Source organism: Xiphias gladius, chromosome 6 (assembly GCF_016859285.1).
Source record: "Xiphias gladius isolate SHS-SW01 ecotype Sanya breed wild chromosome 6, ASM1685928v1, whole genome shotgun sequence".
NCBI classification, from domain to species: domain Eukaryota; kingdom Metazoa; phylum Chordata; class Actinopteri; order Istiophoriformes; family Xiphiidae; genus Xiphias; species Xiphias gladius.
In genome coordinates this window covers 21,547,797-21,572,575 of record NC_053405.1, presented here as the reverse complement: position 1 = coordinate 21,572,575, position 24,779 = coordinate 21,547,797, and the positions used below count along the sequence as shown (strand labels likewise).

At 41.4% G+C, this 24,779-nt stretch overlaps 2 protein-coding genes across 6 annotated transcripts; one reads left to right on the top strand and one right to left on the bottom strand.

Annotated features, from left to right (window-relative positions):
• The first annotated feature begins 1,961 nt into the window (after nucleotides 1-1,961).
• scamp4 (secretory carrier membrane protein 4) lies at nucleotides 1,962-8,661 on the top strand. 3 transcript variants are annotated; one of them, XM_040127939.1, is made up of 7 exons: nucleotides 1,962-2,035; nucleotides 2,613-2,639; nucleotides 2,809-2,937; nucleotides 3,108-3,264; nucleotides 5,433-5,534; nucleotides 6,621-6,738; nucleotides 6,882-8,661. In XM_040127939.1, the coding sequence occupies exons 2-7, from the start codon at nucleotides 2,633-2,635 to the stop codon at nucleotides 7,068-7,070; spliced, it is 702 nt and encodes a 233-aa protein (XP_039983873.1). In that variant the 5' UTR covers nucleotides 1,962-2,035; nucleotides 2,613-2,632; the 3' UTR covers nucleotides 7,071-8,661. The 3 variants fall into 3 exon arrangements, with proteins under 3 accessions (XP_039983873.1, XP_039983874.1, XP_039983875.1); XM_040127940.1 differs by having other exon boundaries at nucleotides 1,975-2,012; XM_040127941.1 differs by lacking the exon at nucleotides 1,962-2,035 and adding an exon at nucleotides 2,056-2,268.
• Nucleotides 8,662-9,051: 390 nt separating this feature from the next.
• Nucleotides 9,052-24,717, bottom strand: si:ch211-129c21.1 (uncharacterized protein LOC563087 homolog). 3 transcript variants are annotated; one of them, XM_040127937.1, is made up of 15 exons: nucleotides 24,572-24,717; nucleotides 21,584-22,246; nucleotides 17,822-18,324; nucleotides 17,421-17,563; nucleotides 16,727-16,789; nucleotides 16,237-16,335; nucleotides 14,669-14,768; nucleotides 14,276-14,386; nucleotides 13,947-14,098; nucleotides 13,649-13,821; nucleotides 13,186-13,342; nucleotides 12,859-13,081; nucleotides 12,269-12,384; nucleotides 11,822-12,041; nucleotides 9,052-11,680 (listed from the first exon to the last, which is right to left on the bottom strand). In XM_040127937.1, exons 3-15 carry the CDS (start codon nucleotides 17,928-17,930, stop codon nucleotides 10,917-10,919), a joined length of 2,430 nt encoding a protein of 809 aa, XP_039983871.1. In that variant the 5' UTR covers nucleotides 17,931-18,324; nucleotides 21,584-22,246; nucleotides 24,572-24,717; the 3' UTR covers nucleotides 9,052-10,916. The 3 variants fall into 3 exon arrangements, with proteins under 3 accessions (XP_039983871.1, XP_039983870.1, XP_039983872.1); XM_040127936.1 differs by lacking the exon at nucleotides 21,584-22,246; XM_040127938.1 differs by lacking the exons at nucleotides 21,584-22,246; nucleotides 24,572-24,717 and adding an exon at nucleotides 24,508-24,529.
• Between the last annotated feature and the right edge of the window lie 62 nt (nucleotides 24,718-24,779).

The window sequence follows — 24,779 nt, the reverse complement described above, 5'->3', positions numbered from 1 at the left end:
AAGCTGAAAATTGGACTCAAGACGACCTTACTCCAGTCCTCTATGGTCCAATCCTTATGGTCTTTTGCAAACCTCAGCCTGGCTCTTCTTTTCTTGTCATTGATGAAGGGCTTTTTTTCTAGCTTTACACGACTTGAGCCCTGCCCCGAGGACCCTATTTCGAACCATTCTCGCTGTGCACTTCACCCCAGCTGCCATTTGCCATTATTTTGTAGGTTACTTGATGTCATCCTATGGTTGCTGAGTGACATTCAAATGAATTGACGGTCATCCTGGTCAGTGGAGAGTCGTTTTCGTAACTTTGTTGTCCCCAATGCCTGCTGCTGACCTTGTTCTTATGAACCGCAGTCTTAGAAATTTTAAGGATGGAAGCAACCTGAAGCTCACTATATCCCTCTGCCAGTAAAGCCAGAATTGAACCGTTCTTTTCTTCACTCAAAACTTTTCTTTTCAACTTTTGGCATGGTTAATAGTTATTTTTTTACTCCAATTACGTTTGCGGTACTACTAGCACTGTTTTCGCCATCCAGCTGGTCGTATTGCAAGAGGATAGTGATGACCACAGCAGAGGTTTTTATACTTTTCATGGTTAAATAAGATTTGGTTCAGGTGATCACCTAATCAGTACCTCATTAAGAAGAGTGAGGTGTGCTTGTGTTGGAATTCAACAGGCACTGGAATGGAATGGCTGTCATACATGTAGAGATGCTGATTTCAGAAAAAATTGCTGTGGTCTCTTAATTTTTTCCAGAGCTGTATATATTTGTATATATATATATGTGTATGTGTGTGTGTGTATATATATATATAGCTGGACCAGTAGCTGGAAAAGGCTGGACTGAAGGACAACACAGAAGCACTAATCATGGCAGCACAAGAACAGGCACTCAGTACAAGATCAATAGAGGTGGGGATCTGCCACACCAAACAGGAAACCAGGTGCAGGCTGTGCAAAGATGCTCCTGAGACAGTTCAGCACATAGTAGCAGGGTGTAAGATGCAGGCAGGAACAGCGTACATGGAATGCCATAACCAAGTGGCTGGCTTAGTGTACAGCAACATCTGCAATGAGTATGGGTTGGAGGTCCCAAGGTCACAATGGAAGACATCTCCTAAGGTGGTTGAGAATGACCAAGCCAAGATCCTGTGGGACTTCCAGATCCAGACTGACAAACCTCGTGTTGATTGACAAACAACAGAAGAAAGCAGTAGTGATAGACGTAGCAATCCCAAGTGACAGCAACATCAAGAAGAAGGAACACGAGAAAATCGAAAAATACCAAGGGCTGAAAGAGGAGCTAGAATAGATGTGGGGAGTAAAGTCAACAATGGTGCCAGTGGTAACTGGAGCACTGGGGGCTTTGACCCACAAACTGGGAGAATGGCTCCAGCAGATTCCGAGTAAAACATCTGAGGTCTCTGTCCAGAAGAGCGCAGTCCTAGGAACAGCTAAGATACTGCGCAGAACCCTCAAACTCCCAGGCATCTGGTAGAGGACCCGAGCTTGAGGAAGACACCACCACCCCCCATGGGGTGCGTGTGTGTGTGTTTATATATAAATATAATTTAATAACATATTGTTTTACATATTTTGAAAGACATGTTTGTCGCACACTTTCACACCAACAGTTTTGTTTATATCAGTGAGAAAGTTGTAAAAGGTCGATGAAAATGGAAGAAACTTCTATCCTGACTAAGGTCAACAAGAGTTCCACCTCTTTGCTCTAAATTATAAGGGCATCCCCTGAACTGCTTACAGACCGGTTACTTATCATAGTCTCTAATTGCGGGGTTGAGATATACGGTCTATGGGTGGGATCGGTGGGATTCATGCCGACGGGTGTCATGTTAGAATCACGCGTGTCCCGTTTACCGCTCACACGAATCCTGGGACTTGTAGTTCGTCGGGCCCACGAGCATGTTGAATGTAAACAGTTTTGAACTACAAGCGCAACAGTTGTAGTGCGCCTGCGCTGAACGCCTCCAGGACGCCTTCAGCTTTCGACGGATACGTGAGGAGATAAACGTTATTCTTGTAATACTAACATTTTTTTTATATGTGCTTCATGTGAACTTGTTAGCCGTAACAGTCTTTCCAGTCCTTTATAACTGCTAACCAGTCAGTCTAATGAAGTAACAACGTAAGATAAAGCGACTGGAAGCTAATCTCTGCTGCTGTCGGACTACTGAGCTGCCCAACAACATGCTTTAGCTGCTATCTACTGTGTAACATCACACACAAAGTTAACATATGATAACTTCACATAGGTATAGTTAAAAAGCAAACTGGACAATTTCATGCTCTAGTATTAAAATTGGTTAAGAATTTGAGCATAGTTGGAATGTGCACCCGAGAGACAGCCTCGCAAACTGTAGGAAAAATGTTCAAATAAAATAGTAGTGTTTAAGTGTCTACTTTATCTGTTTGAAGGCTAACATTAGTATGTCAAGTGTGATCAGTGTTAGCAATGTTCTTTAATTGTCAAACAAGCAAAAACAAGTAATAAGGAGTGTTATATATAGTAAAAATACATATGCATATTGGTTAAAGTTTTCTTGCCTGCATGAGTATTAACTGCTGATTTCGATTTCTGTGTATTCCTATTATCCAGGCGAGACTTGGGATTTCAAAATGGCAGGTTTGTCACTTAACACGTTCCTATCTATCTATCCTTTGTGAGGTCACACACTTGCTACTCCACGTTTCCACATTCCCTCTCCTCTGCAGCGTATTTAGATGTGTGAAATATTTATATGTAAAAATAGTAAGACAGCAAGTTTATGATGACACTTTGCTTCTTTTTTCAGAGCGGGTGAATAACTTTCCTCCCCTGCCTAAATTTCTGAGAATAAAGCCATGCTTTTACCAGAACATTGATGAGGAAATTCCTGCACCCCACCAGCAGTTGGTGCGCAGGGTCTACATGCTCTGGATGAGTAAGTGTTTTTGCATACATACATAGATACATACATACATTTTCTAACTATATGTTTGTCTTTTGCTTTTTTGGCATTAGAGGAGGCATTCCCTCTACTAATGTTAAGTTAATTAGTCACTGCCCTGCTCTCTTCGTCTTTCCACATCTCCTGCCCTCTCTCCTCTGCAGTGTATTCAGGCACGCTGTGCATAAATGTGATCTCATGTATTGCTTGGTGGGCTGGGGGTGGAAGTGCAACAAACTTTGGCTTCTCCCTGCTCTGGCTCATCCTCTTTAGCCCCTGTAGTTACACCTGCTGGTTCAGACCACTCTACAAAGCTTTCAGGTTAGTCATCATCTGGTAAATTTCATGAATGAGTGATATCTGAAATTCCACTTTAATGTCAGGTTATTTAAACTGCACCCAAAGAGTCTCTGCACACTCTGCAGGTTCAAATATAACATCAGACACACAACAGTAAGACTTCACATGTAAAAACACCCACATACAGTACACACAGCCAAAATCCTATTTCTTGACCGTATGGCCCTGAGAAATCATGCCATTAAAGTTTATGGACAAATCAATGAAAATGGACCCTAACCCTCCGGATATTCACGTTTTGGAAGTTGTTACACATCCAGTGATGGACTTCTGCTCTCCTCTAGCTTTACAAGCTGGCAGGGGTCAGTGACTGTTAAAAGAAGATGGATTTTTGTGTCATTGGGTAGCAGTGATAATTTGTGTTATGTATCTTTTGAAGATGTGACTGAGTGGCGGAACGTAAGAACAGAACAAAAGTGGTCCAAGTACTGATCCCTGAGGAACACCAAGTTTGAATTCAGAGCAGGAAGATATAGTATTATAATATACAGCTCCTTGACACCATTGAGTTTCTCAAGATGCTCTAGGAGGGTGTTATGGTCCAGTGGTCTCAAATCTAGTAATAGCTAAGATTGTAAGTTCAGAATCCATGGCAGTTAATAAGTAATTTTCTTCCCTGGCCAGTGAAGTTTTGGTAGTGTGTTTGGAGCTGAACCTAGACTGAAACTCGTCAAGAAGATTGTTACTGGATAAATGGGCTGTGAGTTGGCCAGCAACCACCATTTCCAACAGTATGACATAAAGGGGAGATTGGAAATCGGTCTGTAATTGCTTAGAGTAAGTGGATCAAAGGTAGGTGTTTTCAGTGGGGATTTAAAAGCAGTGAGTGCGATACCAAAACTGAGATCTTTATTGATGATGCTGAGAACAGGGCTTCCTAGCAGTTTGAACAATTATTTTATGATGTTGCCCGGAATGGGATCTAGAGCACATGTGGTCAGGTTAGAACTTGTAACAATTTTAATAAAGTGTACTCAATAACTGTGTCAAACTGCAAAAATCGGCTGGTGGTTTAGTAACTTACATGAAAATGGAGTGGATGTTGTAAGGGCTCTGAGGAAAGAGGAGCCACCCTTACCAGTAATCTCTTTCCCAATCACCTTAATGTTTTTCAATAAAAAAGTAATTAAACAGGAAAATTTGTTTGGGCAGGGTGGTTTTAATGGTTTTACTATTCTCATCAACAGCGATAAATAAATATCAGGCATTGTTTCTGTTGTTCAGATGAGAATAATAGGTGGACACAGCTTGTCGGAGAGAATATTTCTACACCAACAGTGATTCATTCCAGACCTTATATTTCTGGTATAGTATTGTGTCATTTTCACTCTGAATGTCTACATGATCGTCAAAGTGTCCAAGGAGAAATCACTGAACCCGGTGGTCTCAGTTAGAGCAGCTCAGATTCAAGAGCTGATCTATCAGTGAGGCACCTCTTGTGAGGTTATGGGGTAGATATGAATGTTAAATTGAATCCGAGACGGTTCTGTTAATGACCAGAGCGGAAGACCGAGGAGTAGAAGTAGGTCAGTGGTATGTGGGTTCAGTGACGGCCTGAGAAAAATCACATGTTTCAATAATGTTGCAAAAGCTCTATATAATGCATTGGATGTGAGGTTAAAGTGAATATTGAAGTCACCAGTTATAACATCGTGGTCGGCAGGAGTCACAAGATCTGATATGAAATTACTGAAATTCCTTTCAGAGTTTTGTTTGCCTAAGATTTATGAGATGTAACATAAAGAGCATGGGTCAATTATTTTTATTTTTAGGCTTTTATATACTGTCTTGGTGGGGTGAGTGGCCCTGAGGGTAAAGAGTGACCAGATAAATTCTATTAACACAGCCAAAAAATATTGAGCTCTTGATGTTCGAGTCCCAAAATGATTGTTCTGTTCTAAGATTGCTTTTCGTGTCATGATTTGCACATGCATCCATCATGTTTACAGAGTACATTTCTAGCTTTTCCATGGCTTGTGCAGCTGAATACAAAATGTTTCACTGTGAGTTTGTTGCCAGTTTGACCCATATGTTGACAACCAGTAGGAGGATGCAACATTGCAACAAAAATATTTGTTTTCTAGTGTATCACCCTTTTTACATGCTCTTTTTTTTCATGTTGTTCATAGGGCTGATAGCTCGTTCAACTTTATGGCCTTCTTCTTCATCTTCTTCCTTCAGTGTGTCTTGGCCCTCATCCAGACTATAGGAATCTCTGGCTGGGGAACATGGTGAGTTGAATCAAACCAGCTATGAAGACTGGCAACATGGTGTTTTAGAGAAAGCGGGTCATGAGGGCTTCTGTCAAATACTCAAGGCAGCTGGAAAATATGTGTTCGAATTATGATACTAAGATAGATTCAGCAGTGAAATAAAACCGTGAAGTTAACACATGATGAGGTTGTTAACAACATAACAACCATATTGGGTAGTTATACACTTATCTGCAAATTTTTACACCTGTATTTCTATTGATTGCTATTTGTTGTCTGTTTCTGGGTTTCTGACTTGACGTTTGCTAGTCCAGCCTCTTGATGTTGAATAGGGGATGAAAGGTTATGGCCATAACCTCAAGACTAGATGAGGCATTCTTTTATTAATGGTATGTCCATTGATTTCAAGAGAGAGTTTTTTTATTGAGATTTTTCCTTGTTGTAAGAAAGAAAATATATTTGAGTTGCAGAAAAACACATGGGTTCAACTCTAAACACAGAGGCTTCTGAATTCTGTGGATTTTGAGCAAACTTAACACAATTAATACATTTTTGCAGTGATGTTTCTAAAACTCTTACATAAGATTATTCACATTTTTACAATGATCTGTCCTCATTTCCACAGTTACATTTTTAATGATCAATTCTTGAAAACGCTATTATTTTATGCTATGTTTTATATCCCTATTTTTTGACGATGTACTTGTATTTTTAGTACATTTAAAAATCTTCTGTATTTATATTTAAATTCCCAGAGACCATGTGGAACAGAGTTGTTTTAAAAAACTAAGGTGTTTTTTTTTTCTCTTTCTTTTTAATTTTGTCATTTTAAACACAAGCACTTAACCACTTTCTCAAACTGAGTAATATTCAAGGCCAATTGCTGAATATCTGCTTGTGATAACAACAGTGTTAACTCATGGGACAATGGGTCACGATAAGTCAGTGTTAACACCGATCATCATTATGCTGTTTGTCACTGCATCTCTTTCCTCACTGCTAGTAACTTGGCATAATAATTGTATGAAATCCACTTTGCTAATTACACACTGTATGATGCACTAACCAGTACTACTCCATCTCACTCTCACCAACACATCAAAGCGGCTGGATTGCGACAGTGATGTTTTTCAGACAAAATGTGGGCTCCGCTATAGTGATGCTTATCACAAGTCTGCTCTTCACTCTGGTGACTGCTTTAATGGTACTGGTGCTCATTAAGGTGAGTGAACACATACACTAAAAAAAAAAACACACTCGACTGTAGTTCTTGCCCCTCATGCTCATAAATCCACGCAGACACTTTGGAAGAGACACAAATACACATTATGAACTGACACCCCCCCCCCCCCCCTCATGTGGCAGGTGCACAGAATGTACCGTGGTGGTGGCGGGAGTTTGGAGCGCGCTCAGGAAGAGTGGAGCACCGGGATGTGGAAGAGTGCACCAGTGAGGGAAGCAGGGTTCAATGCTGTTGCTCAGACAGCCCAAGGCCCGAGCTTGCCCCAGTACCCCGCTGCAGTGCCGAGCTATCCTGACAACAGTCACTGGTGAAGGCCAAGCACCACCTCTAGATGGGGATAGATAGCTGGCCATTTCTGTGGTGCACAAGAAAGCACTTGAAAGCACCATACCATTTCACCCTTACATGACCGATTGCATAGACATATTTTTTTGAATGAGAGAACAGGATCGCTATAAAAAGTTTTATCAAAGAGTTTCGTCAGCAAAGCTCATTAAAACATTACACTTCTTCTAGAGGGTTATCTTCAAAATATATCATTCTATTTTAATTTTGTTTACTTATAGTTTTTTGAAATGAATGATGACTGAGAAAGATTTAAAATTTTATGCTCACAAGAAATTTGCTGAAGATGATGTACTGTCTTGCAAATATGCAACTGGAAACTCAAAAACAGTGTGAACAGTTTCATGAGAGCAGTATGTGAAGGACGTGTGCCTTATGGACATTAATGATAGGATTATTTTATGTGTTGCCAGAACTGCATGCTAGAAATTGTAGTATGCTGCAGAACATGTTGTTTTTTTTTTCTTTTGCAACTAGTGAAAGTCTGCAAACTGCACGATTTTTATCTGGATGAATTCTTTTCTGTGCACTCTGTGTATTCTGGCAGGACTTCAGTTTAGTTTTGATTTGCTGTGCTTGATAGCTCCACGCCTGCCTGCTTTGGCTGTGATTTCTTGAAATGCGCCTTACTATTGTGTGCAGATTTTGCATGTGAAAAAATTACTTGACTGTTGCCTTAACAAATGCTGCTTTTTTTTTTTCTTTTTTGTGTTAAAGTGGACTTATGCTTCAGTGAAGCAACATGTGGTAACATTTCAGAAGTTGTTGGTGCATAATCCTCCGCTGTGATTTCTCACTGAGCACTGATGTGCCAAAACACTTGTCTTTCCATTATTTTAGGTCTGAAAAAAGTCACACCCAAAGTTTATGTGTTGTACTCTGCCTTAGTATTTCCCAGTTTCTGTATTTCCAAAACTGCACTGTTTGCTTTTAGTGGTCAGCGCCCTGCTGTGAAAGCACCTTATCAGCTGTTGTCACTGTTCCAGACACTTTGAATTTCCCTCCGATAGACTGATTTTTGGTGTTTGGCGACTGCAGTGTGCTTGCGTGCAGTTTATCATGGGTGTGAGACTAAATAGGATTTTATTTCAAATGTTCTAACCTCATGTAACCAAAACAGACACAACTCAACTGACTGAAAGAAAAAAAAACATCTATAGATAGATCTGGAGTAAGGTGAAATCTTGCATGAAATGTAGTCACAGTCTGTTGCAGATATGGGCCAACTTTCTGTCATTAAAACAAATTTCATAGTGAGTGATCTGATAAAACCAATGAATTTGGCTTTGCATACAGGTAATATAACAGCTCACTTTTATTTTGCCTCAATGATCCAATCAAAGCCTAAATGAAGTACAAGCACCAACTGGAAGGAAAAGGTGCCTGTCTCATAGTTTTACAATTTATTTCTTTTCTTTTTAAAAAAAGTGTCCTTCACGGCCAACTGCCAAATTTAGTATTTTGATTTTTCTCTGTTATTTGATAAGTGACAAAATATAACAGATATGTTAAAATTACCTTTAAACTTTGCAAGATTTCAATAAATATTCTTACTCACATGCTGCCTGTCTGTCCGGATTGAATGTATAAGAAATTGTAATGGTTGAATATAATAAGCAGCCAGTAATACAGGTTAGGTCTGAGTTTGACTGTTCATAAACTCAAAACTGGAGTCCACTTAACTGTCTAGTTATTTAACAGTGTTCGCACAGCCAGTCTGACAACACTGGGTGAATTTAAAGGTTAGATTTACCCAAGTTTCCCACACTGTCTTTGCACACAGTTCTGTCATGTGAAAAAAGTAACTTCTATATTGGTGATTTGTTTTTGTTTTTATATCAACTGAAGGATGGTGTTCTATGACATTAGACAACTCCATAAAACTTCACGCTTTTTAAACAAAGTGGAGAAAAAAACAGTGCGGAGACTGACCGCTATCACCAACTGGGCCCATGTAGGGTCTGGTTGTCCCTGTTGGTGGCCATTTTTCCTGCAGCTTTTGAAAAAGAATCTCTTTATCCCACATCCTCAGTGTCAGTCTTTCGCCCTGGCAAAGAGATGCTGTTGTATTGATTTATTCAGAAATGTAAGTCAGAAGTCAGAAATATTCGAAGAAACTGAGGATATGTGGGATTAAAAAAAAACAAACCTGGGAGCATCACAGAAGAATTCACAAGACAGCCTGAACTAAAAGTAAGGGAAGAGAAGAAACCTCATTAAATCTTGGGAGGAAAAGGAGGAGTGAAGAACAGGAGAGAGGGCAGTTAAAAAAAAATATATATCAAAGACGGTGGTTTATGAAACTTATAAACAACCCAGTATAAGTCCAGGTGCTGTTTTTGGAATAAAGAAACTCAAAACAATAGCTGGCATGTGGATTGTCTTAATTCCCCAGTGTAAATATGCCTATGCTAGGGATGAAAGCACTTAAAAGAAACAGCAAAATCTATGCGACTGCACTGACAATATTTTATTAATTTATTACCTGATAAGACCAATATATATCTGCAATTCTGTTCAAGACAACGTTCTTATACTGCACTGTTGAATAATTGAGTAGAGACCTACTTCAGCCCTTTAATTTTTACAGAACTTGTTTGAGATGAAACATAAGGTGGCACTGAGCGCCGTCGTTAATGACAGTGTGAAAAAAAACACAGAGCAGATTCAGGCTGCATTCCTGTAATTTAGTTTGGCCTCAGAGTTTTTTTCGACTAAAACAAACAGGTCTGAGGTAACGAGTTGCTGCGCGTTTTTGTTGATATGATCCCGGCACACAGGAGTGTGTTTTTTCCAAACATCAAGACGAGACGCACGTCAGTTAAACCTCCAGCATCGCTTTCAAATACATGTTTCAGCTGTGCGAGAGAGAAGGTAATCATTACTGACAGCTACATTCACGTCAAACTCCCAATAGTTTTTTTTTGGTATTATGAACAAGAACTGCATTCTCCAAAGTCTGACACACTTTCTTATCTGTGATATGTCTCTGAGTTGACTCACTGCCAGAAATGTACTCCTACACTTCTATATCCCAATGACATTTTGTCTTTTTCATAGTAAGACTACAGTAAATGCTCGGAAACTAAAATATAGCTGTGTACCCAAAAACAACCCTGGTCACACTACTGCACTGATGATATAACATTTACTGGAGTGAGATAATCTTATCATTATTTTTTTGTTGTTATGGAAGATAGAGGTATAAAGTTCACTCTGCATCACCTAAGAGTATCATTTGAATGCCTAGATACTACTAGTACATATACTAGTACAGAGTGTCGATCGATCAGTAACACAGCCGAAGACTGGTGGTGTACTCTGATGAATTTTGTCCATAAAATGAGATGTGACTGAAAATTAGAGGTCAACGTGTTTGCTACTTGTTCATTCTTGGTGACCATATTTACAAGACTTATTGTAGATTACAAGTGTTTTAAGCTCAAATAAAAACTTCATTGCAAAAAATAAATAGTAGATGAAGGTCTTGGCTGTACACAATATATTACACAAAGTGTATTCACAAGTTGTCATTGTACAAAAAATACATATATAAAAAAATGTCTTTTCAACAATTTCCTGGTGTGAAAATACCACCAGAAAAAGTCTTTTCACTGAAGATCAGCTGCCCGGTAAGAGTACGGAAATGATAGACAGTGCAGGAAATTGGCAAGGAAGAACAGGAGACCAATCAAAAGAATTTATAATTTGGAAATCTTTTCTAAGAACTGTCTCTGGTTAGAAGTACACCTATAGGAATATAATTACTGCACCGGCGTTGGCCTCAGACTGAATTCTATACCTCAGCAGAGTCAAATCTCTGACTCATCATTTATGTATCCCAGACCATCCAGACTTGAAATGTTGGCCATAGGTGTGAAGTGGTGCTCCCCATTCCCTTTGAAATCGACAGCAGAGTGATTATTATTGGCACTGCAATGTCTCCCAGACTCAGGCCCCAGGAGCTTTATCTCTGAAGTCCTGTTCTGGATGTGCATGTATTCGCCTGACTGCCTTTTTCCTTCGCTTTCACTGGAGCCCTGTGCGAACTTGAGGCATTCCCAACGTCCTCGACTCAGGATCCAAAATATTACCCCCATCAGGGAGAGACAAAGCAGCGAAAGCAGAGCCACAGCCACCTCTAAACGAGTTACCCTGCCAGTGTCACTTTGAGTCTCGGGGGACAACAGGTCCTCATTGCCCTGGTTTGGCACTGACCCTGGTGCAGCTGTATTCAGAGTGTGAATAGAGTCAGAGGAATTTGTCACCTCGTTGCCAGGAGTGGTGCTGTCCCCCACTGCGGGGCCAGAGTAGAGCTGTAAACGATAAACTGCCATGGTTCGGTTGTATGTTCTGCCGTTTATCTGCTCTACTGAGTCACAGGTGTAAAGGCCAGCGTCTGCTTCAGAGGCACTCAGGATGAGGAGGCCTCCGCTATAGATGTAGTATTTGTGGTTGGAGTGAAGTGTTTGGTCAGAGAAACGCCAGAGGACCTGTGCCAAGTTGGAGTGGAGCTGACAAGGCAGCTGGATGTTGTTTTCTGGAACGAGGGTAAAGTTGACAGCTGCTATGGGATCTAAAACACACACACACACACACACACAAAAACACAAGGTTGGTCTCACTGCGTTCTAATAAATACAACTGTTGGGACTCCGGTTCATATCAAAAGCCTTCCCAGTAATGCATGCAAACAACGCACTGCAAGTGAATGTACCTGGCTGGGGACATCGTGAGACGTTTCCCTCCTTCAGACTCTGCACTGCAGTATTTGAAGAGGGGGGTAAGCTGGAGACCGAGGAGCACTGCTCAGTGGAGAAGTCCCAGGCACAGTAAGGATCCCTGGCCAGGATGCAGTCCACACAAGTGTCATAGCGGCTGCAGTTACTGACTGGCATCTGGATAGCACCGAACTCTGAACCTGCATACAGTTGGCCCTATGTACGCACACGCACGCAAAACATTGACAAGCTAAAAGTGTTTCATCTAATAACCACTGAAGCCTCTCTACAGTCTGTATGTGGAAATTAAGCGACGTCATATTCAAATTCAGACTCAAGCTTATTATAAAATACTTGCCATGAAAAGCAGCAGTAGCGGGAAATGGTCTGTGATGATGATGCTGGTGATGAGCTAACAAACTGTATTGAACCATATGAGTTACCTTGCTCGCTGAGAGGCGCAGGATGCTGATAGGCTCAGGGTTTTCGTACAGTTGAATCTCCTCAATGATGAACATCTCTCCCGCGTAGTTGACAGCCTTCTGAACATAACCATTTTCTATTGGCAGACAACATTAAGCAATGACATTTAATAATCATGTAAAGAGCAGATCGCACAAACACGTTTTAACGAAAGGTCACAGCTTTGACGTACCCTGTCATTTTTTACATAAAATCAATGTGTCTTAATCCGCCGGCAAATGAAAAAGGTACTGATAGAACACGTCTTTTAAAAGCTTACCATTTAAAGCAAGCCTATGTAACTTCTGCTGATTAGCTTACTTCTTTTTAATCTTAAACTATTCATCAATAATTTAAGTTATTTTTTTCCAAACTTTAACTTTGATTGATGCTTCGTCAGTCATGAATATTTAATGTCATAGAGACCTACTAAAATTTTCAGGAGCTTTAAGTTTAATCAACCAGAAGACTAAGCTAAGGAAGACAAAAATGTTCTGATAAGTCTAACATCAGTTCTGTTCTACTTTAATCTTTGTGAGAATGCATCTAATTAGTTATTCCGATAGTTTACCAGTGCCAATGAACATGACGGCATATTTCTGTCCGTCCAGGGCCAGCACACTGTCCACTACAATCCGCGTTAGCAAAGCTCCTGTCTTGACCAGCAGCGGCCCTCCTGTCAGAGGACGAACAGCCTCGTCCATGAGGGGACGGTCTCTGATGAACTGGAGGGTTTTGTCAGGAAGGTCCAGAGAGCGATTCATCCCCATTTTACGTGCCACATTATTGATGCACTGCAATACAAAACCTCAGTTTATAATAGTGGATTTTGGGGATTTGCCTCATATTCTTTAATATCCAGTGTCATTTCCAGCTGCAACAAAGTCTTTACACTCACCGCTCCGGGTCTGGGGACTGGCACTTCTCCAGTGTACATCACCCACTTCACATGGGATGTCTCCACAGCAACGGGCGTCTTAAACTTTCCCTCGCTGAAAATATCTCTGATGGAGGACACGCTGTATGCACACACTGCAGATACCTGAGACAAGCTCCTGGAAACGACACACAGATTTAGTCAAGCAAACTGAATTTTTTTTTTTTTATTTGTATGACTGGAGAATAGTTTTAAATTCTTGAAAAAAAAAAAAAAAAAATCGCTCATCAAATAAAAATGTTAACTGCTAAATACCTTATATTACAATCAACACAATTAAACATACTCAACACCTAATCATTTTGTGTGAATATAGACCTTTTTTTTTTCCTCCCAGCTGACTGCTCTGCATACTTCCTAGATTACCCTATGTCCGCACCCACCCTGAGCCATAAAACCACAGGATTTGACTGTAAGTACTGACGACTGTGGGGTGAAGACAGCGTAGAAGACGCTCTTCCTCCAGTCCGCATGCTTCAGCAGGAAGACATCCTGGACAATGGGGGGCAGGCTGGGTTCAGGGAGGGAACAATCCAGACGCGCTTTCAGGAACGACGTCCATTTCCTCTGCAGTGTCCGCTGGCCGCCCATATCCCCCTAAACACAGGGACAGAGCACTCTGACATTTCCACATATTCCCTTTAACTACAACAACCACACGAAAGTCCAACAGGGACCTGTGAGGATGCCAAAGGTCTTGGATAGACTAGTAGTTTTTATACCTTGCAGACACGGGCCACTCGTGACACTACAACTTTGCGGTAGAAATCGTACTCCATGGCATTCTCGCTGAAGAACAAGTACACCTTATCATCATCACCATCGGGACTATCAAAACTCTCAACCACAAAGTCCATGTAGACAAAGTTTGGCTCTGAAAACACAAAGCATGAAGAAAGTACTTGAGATGGGTGTAGAAAATTCAAATATCAACACATATCATTAACTGCGTCATGCATTAGCACTGCTGCTGCTGTTGCTACAGTCAACTCCCTCTAAACTCTTATATAAAACTTTAAACAGCCATTATTTTTGCAGCAGAGGAACTCACCACTGAGCCAGGAGCTCTTAAACTCAGTGCGGAGAGCCAAGTTTGAACTGCGCAGAACCACAGGCTCGGAGCCCAAGAAGTTGATGGATGTAGCAGAATACAGGTCATTTCCTGTTGGACAGGAACAAGAGATGAGGAAAAGTTCCTGGAAATCCATTATTCATATTAAGTTGGAACAATATCTAATTTATATGCCTAATAATGAACTGAATCAACTGTCTTTTTCTTACTAATTAGTACATATGTTGAATGGGCAGGAAGCAGCAGCAAAGATATTAGGTTACATTTATATCCTGGCACACAGTTGTCATCTTTTCTGTCGGTGCACTTTGAGCGTTCGTCATTATTCTTTGCTTTGTTCCCTTTGGCAGCGAACCTGACTCAGACACTCACCAACCATGAGGGAGGAGTATCTCTGGAAAGGATCAAAAGGACACTTCCCCTTTCCCTCCTCCTGCTTTCCCTGCAGCCTCAGCTGTCCATTAGCAAATGTCTGGTGGAAACAAAGGAAAAGAAAGAGGAAAGAAAGAGAAATTGATTGAAGGAGGGAAGAGAAAGAAGAAATCCGCCATTTTATTCAGACAAAGTACCGAGATTCCAGTTGGATCTGAGCAGGATTATTGTTTAGCCCATTAACCTCAACTTGCATATATTTACATTATTACTCACAATTTTTCAAAGTGAACAGAAGATACATAAAAGCCAACCGTTCACCAACCTCTGACTCAGCCATTGTTTTACATTTTGGTCAGAACGATATCTGGCACACCCTAGAAACCTGCTTTAGAAAAAACTGAACATCAGGTCGGCTGTTATTTTTTAGTCATATTCACATTACTGTCTTGTGGTTCTGCAGTTGCACATAGGAACCATTCGACTCTCCATGGCGATGCTTTCAAGGATGTTCAGTCCTCTGAGATTTGAGTTCCCTGCCAAAATCAACTGCATTCACGAGCTACCGTGTGTGTTGTCGCACAATCAAACCCAACAGAGACAATAAATAAGCAAACTCTGGCATTATGAAGGAATGGGCTTCACCTAGACACTTCAGAAGAAGGAGAAAATGTGTTGACTCTTGTTTGTGTAACAATAGAGAGGGTGGGAGTTTTTTAATTCAATACAGTTGGGGGTTTCTCAGAACAAACACATAATGGCCATCAAAGGAACTGCAGCATAAAGCCTTTGTCTATTGACTGCAAGATTCATACATAATTATGGCTTAAAGAATAAGTCAGGAGATGCTCTTTATTTTTCTTACTGTCAACAAATCCCATGAGGAAGACCAAAACCAACAACGAGTTGATGCTACTAACTTGCACCTGTACTGTCTGTGTAGCCTGATTGTCTTCACTTATTCCTCTGTTGTACAAAAACTAACACGCTCCTTCATTACCATGAATATGGGCACTGCAGTTTATTTTGACTCAGTCCCAGATACTCAGACCTGCTGCCTGAAATAGTCACTGGAGAACCAGATGTGTATTAATCTGCAACTGAAAATAGTCCCCAACACATGCACTATTTGCTTCTGTTTGAGTAATGTTTGGTAAAAACTACAGTGCCTAGCTGTTTTATGAAAGCACTGAGCCTTTTTTAAAAAGGAAACAATATTTTTGAGGCATTTTTTTAAAGATTTAAGTCTTCGGTAGGAACAAATAGGCTTGGGGCTGACTGCCACAGACGGGGTAGGGAAGTCGGAAAGTATTGAGAGATGACACATTGGTGGTTTGGATCTTTTCATGGCATCTGCTGACACTAAACAACAATATAGAAATTGCCAGCCTTACCCTGTAAACATACAAAACTACCTGTATGGAACTTAAAGAGGGATAACTTCTGAAAAAGGGCAGACGTTTGCACATTATGTCAGTGGCACAACAACCATCTGCTTATCAACAGAGGTTATGCCCCAAGAAACAGTTTGTAAAATCCTCTAAACTAAGCCCACATTCTATACTTACCATATAATCACAGGTGGGGCTAAAAGCATTCGTGCCACACACATACATTGCGGTGTCGTTCACTCTGTGCAGGGTTCGAATGTAGTTACGGCATTCCACCTGCCACAAGATCGAGCAGAGAGAATGCCAAGGTCACAGCTTTGTTACTTCAGCTGCAAAAATACAAACATGCCACATACATATACTGACTGCACAGGCTGCCTGGAGTTGAGCTGGTGACCATAAGGTCAAGGCTGTGTACATGCATTTTGTTCTCATGCCTTTATTTGGGCTTTCAGTACGAAACTGTAATCAAAGCACTTCAAAGAAAATTCTGTGTAAAGACTCGAAGAGGAAACACTCCCATATAAATGATTTACAAATGTACAGAGATAAATTGCATGGGGGAGTAAACTGCATTCAGTCAACAGTCCTCCTTAAACACTGTATCCTTGCCCTAGAAGTAAAAGTTACCGTACGCGAGCTCTGTTTTGAAATACATTACACAAACCTCAGCATGTTTTCCCTTGTACGTGCACTCCCTCTGCTTCTCCTCAGTGACTCGCCAATACACCTGCATCAACACAAGGAAAATGTCTTGTCAAAGCACGCAGGAATGGTGTCGCAACCCAACGGCACGGTGGAGCTGTGGCCTGTTTACACTCACACATCTCACTGTTTGTCTAACATCAGGGCCCGTCAGTGCAATGTAGGAGGGAGTACCTGCTAGCTGGGACACCAGTCCCTCTTCAGTTGTGGCTGTTAGCCGTGTAACTGTAATTATGAATCATAGGACCACTGTGGAGTGTTCTGTACACTGCTCGAGTAGACAACACTGCCGTATCAAAAAAGTGAAAGCAGACAGTGAAAGCTATACTGAACGAGGAATATATAAATATAATCCAATATAATCTGATATAATCCAGGATTAGGCCTTGAGTGCTTTAATGATTATTTTATGAAACAGTTTCAGTAAAATATCTTAAAATTTCAAAGAATATTTCATATTTAATCTGTAATAATGAAAAAGTCAATTATTAGCCATTTCATCAAGTAATAATATATAAAAGCTCTGCAGACACATGTGAGTTTATCAGTTATTTTACAACAGCTTCAAACAGAATGCTGCTGACCAGAACAGAGGCCCATACTCTGCACGTTTCATAAACAGAGTTCCCTGAGTGAGCCTCTACACATTTTCTTACCGCAGCCTTTCTGACTGAGATGTTGTCGATGTCCAGGGCATATATGGCCTCTCTGGCCCCCAGCAGCAGCACTCCAAGGTCATCTCTCATTAACATAGTGGAGTAGTTGGAGATCCCCTCCTCTCGGAACAACTTCAGCTCATCTAAAACAGGAGAACAACTGCGTCACTACACTGCATCCAATGGTATTTTCCTTCTACATCTTAGCTGCTTTGCAGTTGGAAAAGAGCTTGCACAGCAAAAACAGAATGCAAATTCATTGAAATTTAATAAGCGTGTCGCAACCAGCACAAAATCCAAGCAGTTAAAGCTGCAGCACTTGTTCATATATCCTACAGTAAGAGTATATCATGACATACTGGCCCATTCAAGTGTTAAGTCAATGAGAATTTGTGACTTACTCTGGTAAGGGACAGTTTTTCGTGGGACACAGTAGTGAGTGTTGAGTGCACTCAGTGATACATGGAGCATCAGTCCACAGATGATGCTCAGAGCTGAGAAAAGAGACATGGCTCAGAGTCCAGGTTTGTCTAAGCGTGGAAGAGCTGCACAATCCAGCTCTGCCACGGAAGCACCCAATCAGAGACAGATCATGGTCAAAGGTCTCAGTCCAGATGCTGCTACGCTGTGGTGATGTCGCTGTCCTGGACATGTGCTTCTCTGGCACGAGTCATGTTTTCAAAGCGGTTCATACAGATGTTTAACCTGGCCTGTAGAGAGCGGCTCAGGCTGCTTTGGTTGAGTCTGAAGTCAGCGTCCTGCCTGATGTATATCTATGTTGGTGTTAGCCTCCAGTGCAGTGTTAATGAGCTGCTGGTGTCCTCTCTGGAAGGAGGAGCAGAAGCCATGCTGCCCGGCTACTGGTGAGGGATGCTGGAGGAGACCATGTTCATGGAACCAGCTTCTACAAGAGACATGAAAACATCTATGAATTGAATTATCAAAGTATTATTCACTTCTAAAATGAAAATGGCAGCTGGTTTGCCTCTGCCACCGTATTTCTTTCCACTTTTTCTGTTTTGCGCTTGGCGATTCATGGAAAATTATTAGGTAGCGCTACATAAAAATGTTCTTTTCAGTGATTATCCTGTAAATGTGTGGGTGTCTGGCAACGGTGCTTTTCTTTTCTGTTGATCTGATTATCTAGAATCTGCACAACTACACGGCGTAAAAATAAGTAAGAATGAGAGAAAGATAGACCTCAGAAGCTCATTCAGATCTTTCACTAAAGCACAACCACCATTAAAAAAAAGGCAAATTAATGGGCACTACACCAGTTTAGCATTGCACTTTCATTTTACAAGAGACTAAGAGATTAAAAACAGAATGGTCAAGCCAAGATATCTTCACTTTTAGTCCCTTGTATGGGTCAAACTACAAAAACACTGGTTCCTACAATTCCCTTAATGCAACTCAAAGGCATCTTTCATTAGACCTCATCTGGGTTTTTTTCCTCAGAGTTATGAAAAAAACTCCTTTCAGAGCCCCAAAAAGACATTATACAACAGGCACAAACATGACCTTATTGTTACATCTGAGTAGTCAAGCACCGTTTACAGTCAGATCTGTGAAAAGTCATAACAGTAAACTACACAGAGTTAACTTATATTAAGTGAAAATAGTGCCATTCTGCCCACCAACCCCCACTCTCTCTTCCTCCTCCACTCTCTGCCTCTTCCTGTCCTCCTCCCTGATAAGAACCTGCTTCCTCTGGGCTCAGCGGGGTTCAAGCAGCAGAGGGGATCAGTTCAGGTTTGGGCTTGAATACAGATCACAATAATTCACCGCTTTAACGCTCCATCCCCACACTGGGATTCCTGCTGAATTGAGACTTACCATTTCTTTGGCAGGTTTCTTACTGTTTTCTTACTGTTAACTGAGCGGCTCAGCCTCATTCAAAATTCATCAAGGCACTTTTTCCCAGAATAACACACAAAGCATACTTAGGAGCAGATTCACAAGGCAAAAACTATACTCTTATCTTTTTGGAGCACACTGCTCCAAAGCAGAAGCACCGCACAGATGCTTTGCAGCTGTTATTTAGATTTTATCCCGCAGAGAAAAGAAAATACAGCATATTTAATAGAGATGCATCCTTTGAAACACACACCATAGAGCCCTCGCCTGTTGACAGACACCAAAACGAGAGCATCGAAATTTCCTGGAGAGACAGCTTGGCACTCACTCCCATTTAACTCTGAGCAACCTCGGGTTTCAATGTGCTTTTTGCAACAAACTGCCGTGCTCCCAGCTTGTTGTTACTTGACAGAGCGGGACAAGCTGCTGCACGTATAGGACTGCTCATGTGCTGTCGGAGCACCAATGTCTTGCTTACCCCCCCCCAAGGATTGAGAACTACAACTGAATGGAATGATTGTGGGTTGTTTTTCACAGCGTTTGACAGATACTTACCAACAGTGCAGACAGGCAGGTATGGCTAAGAGCATGCAGCAGTTGTCCCTGTTTTCTCATGCTTTGTTTATCCAGGGTCACTGACCTGTGCACGTGTGGACAGGGTGTGTGTGTGTTTTGTTTTGTTTTGTTTTTTCTTTTGGGGGGGGGGCTGCACAAGTTACCAGTTGAGAGTCATACATTTATAATTTACATTTGAGTGGACAAAGAATATAAAAATCATTCAGCACAAGATTTTTAACAGTGAGAAAACTAAACATCTTTCAAGTGATTTTAACTCTTTTAACAGTGGTTAATAAATCATTTATTTAAAGCTGCACTCATTGATTTTTTTGGCCACTTGGGGGCAGCAGAAAAAGCTGAAACATATATTATATATATATATATATATATATATATATATATATATGTATATATATGTATATATATGGAAAAATGTGCACTTCAGGTGCTAAATGCTCCACTAAGTTCAACAGCTGCCCTCTAACGTTGTCTGTCTGTTGTTTTGTGCTGAACAGGTAGCGTACAGTGGGTCAGAGCTGAAAACAAAAGCCGTGGGAGAGAAGAGTTTACGGGACGGAAAACAAACCAAAAAAATAAATATATAAATAACTAAAAGAAGCTACAACTTTCCTTTACAGTTTTCTGTTATAATTCTCTATGGGTTTGTCACTACGAGCAACAGTTTTCACATTCACATAGTCATTTGATCTGTTGTTAAAGTTCTTTTTTATAAAATGATATCGATTAGTGCAGCTTTAAGATATTCATGAGTATGGTGTGAATAATCCATTTAAAATGTATGGATGAAAGATGCCAGATTATGACCCCACGTTGATGTTAAGGGTCCCTATGTCCTCAGACTTTGCTGCTTGCTTTGTCCCTTTTAATTAATCAGGAAGGATCCTCCCATGGACTGTTTGACCCCTTGCCTTGTGGAAGTAGGCAGCTCAACATTATTGCCACAATCCATTTTGTTGATGGCTTTCTAGTCTTAACACCTGCAGTTTTACAAAGTTGCTTACGACCCTTATTAATGACACGCCTTTCTTAATACTAGTAAATCATTAACAATGGGTTGTGTATTTCGGCTACATGTATAACAGCTTCTTGTATCTTGAATGATTTATTAACATTTAGCAAAGTGTTCAGTGATGACCTTTTCTGTGAAGTGATACATTTTCACTACTTCTCAGTGCTAAGGTCGATACTCTGTTCTTTCTCTCAGGTTGATCCATTTGGTTCTTTCGCACTTGAGCGACAAAAATAATATTAAACCATCACCACATTAGGTCTGCTCTCCACTGAGTCAAGGGGAATGTTGTGAAAGGATTGATTCAGTTACACCTTTTGTTCATAGGGGTGAATGCTGATTCCAGAGAAGCCACAAAACCTGCTCAAGGTTCGGGTATTAAACACACTCCTTTGTTACACGAATCTATACAAATTGTTATCCTCCCCTTTGTAAGATGATACACATGCACCTCATTAAAGAAACTGAATATTTATGAGTGACATTGCTGGTGGAAAAATAGAACATTATCTGCATGCCAAGAACAACACTACAAAACACCCTTCCCTTCAAAGTTAACCTGACATTTGAAGCACTGGTTGCATGAAAATACAGTAACCACAGAGTCAGTGTCAGGGAAGACTAACTTCTAAAAAACCCAAACAAAAAACAAGGAAATAGTTTCTTTACCTCCCTATAAATCCAGATGTAAATGTGAAAACCAATTGCCCCCATGTACCTTTCTGAAACGGTGACCCTTTGGCTGCTGGTGGGTTTCGACGCATCGAGCAGTAGAATTTGAACAACAACAATTCGTCGAAGCCCTAAAGCGGTATCTCCTGACTCTCCAACCACTTGAAGCATGAGGATATTTATAGCCCGTTCAGGAGCCTCCACAATATCTACAATACCCTACCATGGAGTCTCACTACAAATAGGGGTGCGAAGTACAAAGTAAAAGCCCAAACGTGCACAGACAAGCACACTGCTCTCATTAATGTGAGTCACAACAAATCCGAATGCAAAAAGCCTGTGTGAACAGCCAAACAGCTGGAGTGAGCCGTGATAGCGTAAGCCCGGGCTATAGCGCACGTCTTCATTCGTGTGACTGCATTATGCTGTACTGTATAGGCGAGGCCTCCTCCAGCTGTAACTGATTCACTTGAGCAGCTGACTAACTGGTCTGCAGGTTTGGTGCTGCTTGAGTCACTGGCTGGTTGGTTGACTGCTTGTTGCCTGTTGTCCTTCCTGTGTCTCTCTCTGCCAGTCAAACGTAAGCTGAGCAGTCCACTGGCAGGCCGGCTGGTGAGCTGGCTGCGTTACAGTATTCCATCACAGGGGCCTAAACAGGAAACCGGTTGTGGGAGGGTGTTCACCTTTGACACTCCCCGTGTCACAGACTCTGTTGTGAAACACATATTGGAAAACACATCCCAGTTCAGCACTGGGTTATATTATTGCAAGCTCAGTTGGGCTAAAACAAACCATTCTTTTATCATAACGACAGTAGCTTACCACCTTTTGTTTTTATGTACAGGAGAGTTGTAATTAGCTGAAAACTATACCTCAAAAACATGCTGTGTGTGCAGTTTCCAAGCCCGCTACGGCGTGTTTGATTAAGCCAAAGGACAACTAACAGTCAAAGCACTTAACACAACTAAAGGTGACAAGCAAACAGAATAAATATGCAACATCGCACTCAATAAGATAGTTCTCTCTGCTCTGACAAATTACTTGTCATTGATTAGACACGTCTGGCTGAGTGTAAATGCATGCTTGATAGCACATGTACACACACACACACACACACACACACACACACACACACACACACACACACACACACACACACACACACACACACACACACAGGCAAGTCCCAGCAGGAGCTGGGGCACAAAAGGAAAATATGAACACCCGAACATGTCTGCCTGCCCTACCAGTAATGTATGACAAGTTCACTGACAGACTGGAACACCTAAGAAAACAAACTGTGGTCAAAACCAAGGAACTGATTTTTTTGACTCTGAAACGAACTGTCATTTGATTCACCTTTACAGAGTCAAAACTAGGGCTGAGACTAACAATTATTTTCTATACGTGTTAATTTCTGATTATTTTCTTGATTAAGTGATTAATTTATGGTCTATAAAATGTCAGAAAACAGTGAAAAATGTCCAAAACTACTTCCTGAAACTCAAGGTGATGCCTTCAAATGTCTTGTTTTGTCTGACCAACAGTCCAAAACCCAAAGATATTCAGGTTACCATCATATAAAACAGTGAAAAGGTGGACATGGGAATGTTTGCTATTTTTGCTTGAGCCATTCATCGACTATCAAAAAAATTGTTTTTTTTCGACCAACTAATCAGTTAATTCTGACTCATTTAAAATGTCATGAATGGAGAACTAGTAAAGACTGAATGTTTACTAGATCGGTTTCTTCCCACCTGTATATCAGGCACCCTGCTTCATCAGGTCAGTTCTTATAAATAGCTGCCCACACAGTCTTAAAAATACCATGTGAGCCTATCATGTGATAAACACAACCATAACAGTGTTTTTTTTCCCCCTGCTGCGGTTTTCCAGACTTATGTTCAACTCTCTGAAAGCCACGTTACCATCCGACTCCATCTGATCAGGAGCTGCTAGAGGTATTTTATGATCTGTGCCCCTGCAGTGTCACAAACCCAGTGTCAAAAAGTGGCAAAACTGTGTAAAGGGTGTTTACGCTTTACAGTACAAAATAAAGAGAATTGTTCATCACTGTCGGGTCAGACAACAGAGTGGAACAGTGTGATTTTTTTTTTTTTTTGGTGTGGCTGTGTGCAGCTGTGCCTCGACACCCACTGAGCTGCAGCATGACGGCTAAAATTGGGCAATCCCCAGCAAGTGCAGTGACAGCACTTAGTATATCCTCTGCTTGCTCAGCCACACACAAGAATCATGTGCTATGATTCTCACCATCCAATTAACCGTACACGCTTGAATATCACTTTCTCTCCTAGTACACTCACCTCAATTCAGTCACAATGTGCACAAAGTGAACACCCAGCATATTCAGAGTTTCTCTGAGTGAATTATCTTTGTAGTCGTAGAAATACAAACATCTCCAAAAAAGGCACACAAAATTAAAAAGGCAGGCCTGTTCTACATTTTCACCAGTTTCTTTCTCTTTATGGACTATTTACTGTGGGATGTTTTTTTTTTGTTTGTTTTTTTTACCTTTAAAGGTCTGAAAATCCAACGCCTGCTCATTGGGTCTAAGTGGATTTTAAAAAAAAAGGGAACATATACATTTAGTGAAAGTAGTCTGGCTTGTGGTCGGTCCACCGAATTTTCCCGCAGGATTCTGCCACATATTCACTCCTGTGACACTTGTCCTGAAGCTGATCCCGCGACCCCACAAGTTTGAGTCCCCCCCCCGACCCCCACCCACCCCCCACCAGAGTGACCGACACCATCTGCTAAGTGTTTGTACGCCATATCCTACTACTGCTTAGTCCAGCTCCCAGCTGCTATTATTAGATTGGGATTTCCTATAATCTTTGGATAAGACAGAGAAGTTACAGAGCGCCGTGTGTGCGCTCCTCTCCGGTTGCCAATCCAATTCCCACAACCGGCCCGAGCTGCGTGGAAAAATAACAAGCCAGCGGGACAAACCTGCGCACAGGCAGGTCCGAGCCCCCGAAGTCACAACGGCGGCTCCTGTCCGCATCGGACTTACCCGGAGCCGTCGAACCGGTCCGTGTAGACTGCCGCCGTTTTTTCCGCTCCTGGATCCGGCTCGGCGGTCGTCCCGCGCCACCTGTAACGTTTCCCTCCGCATCTGACTCCTGCAGGGAGCGATTATCTGGCAGCTCCCAGCGGCAGGCAGCGCCTGGTCATGTGACTTTTGATTGCACCTTTCTTTGAAAGTGCTCGCTCACTTGGCA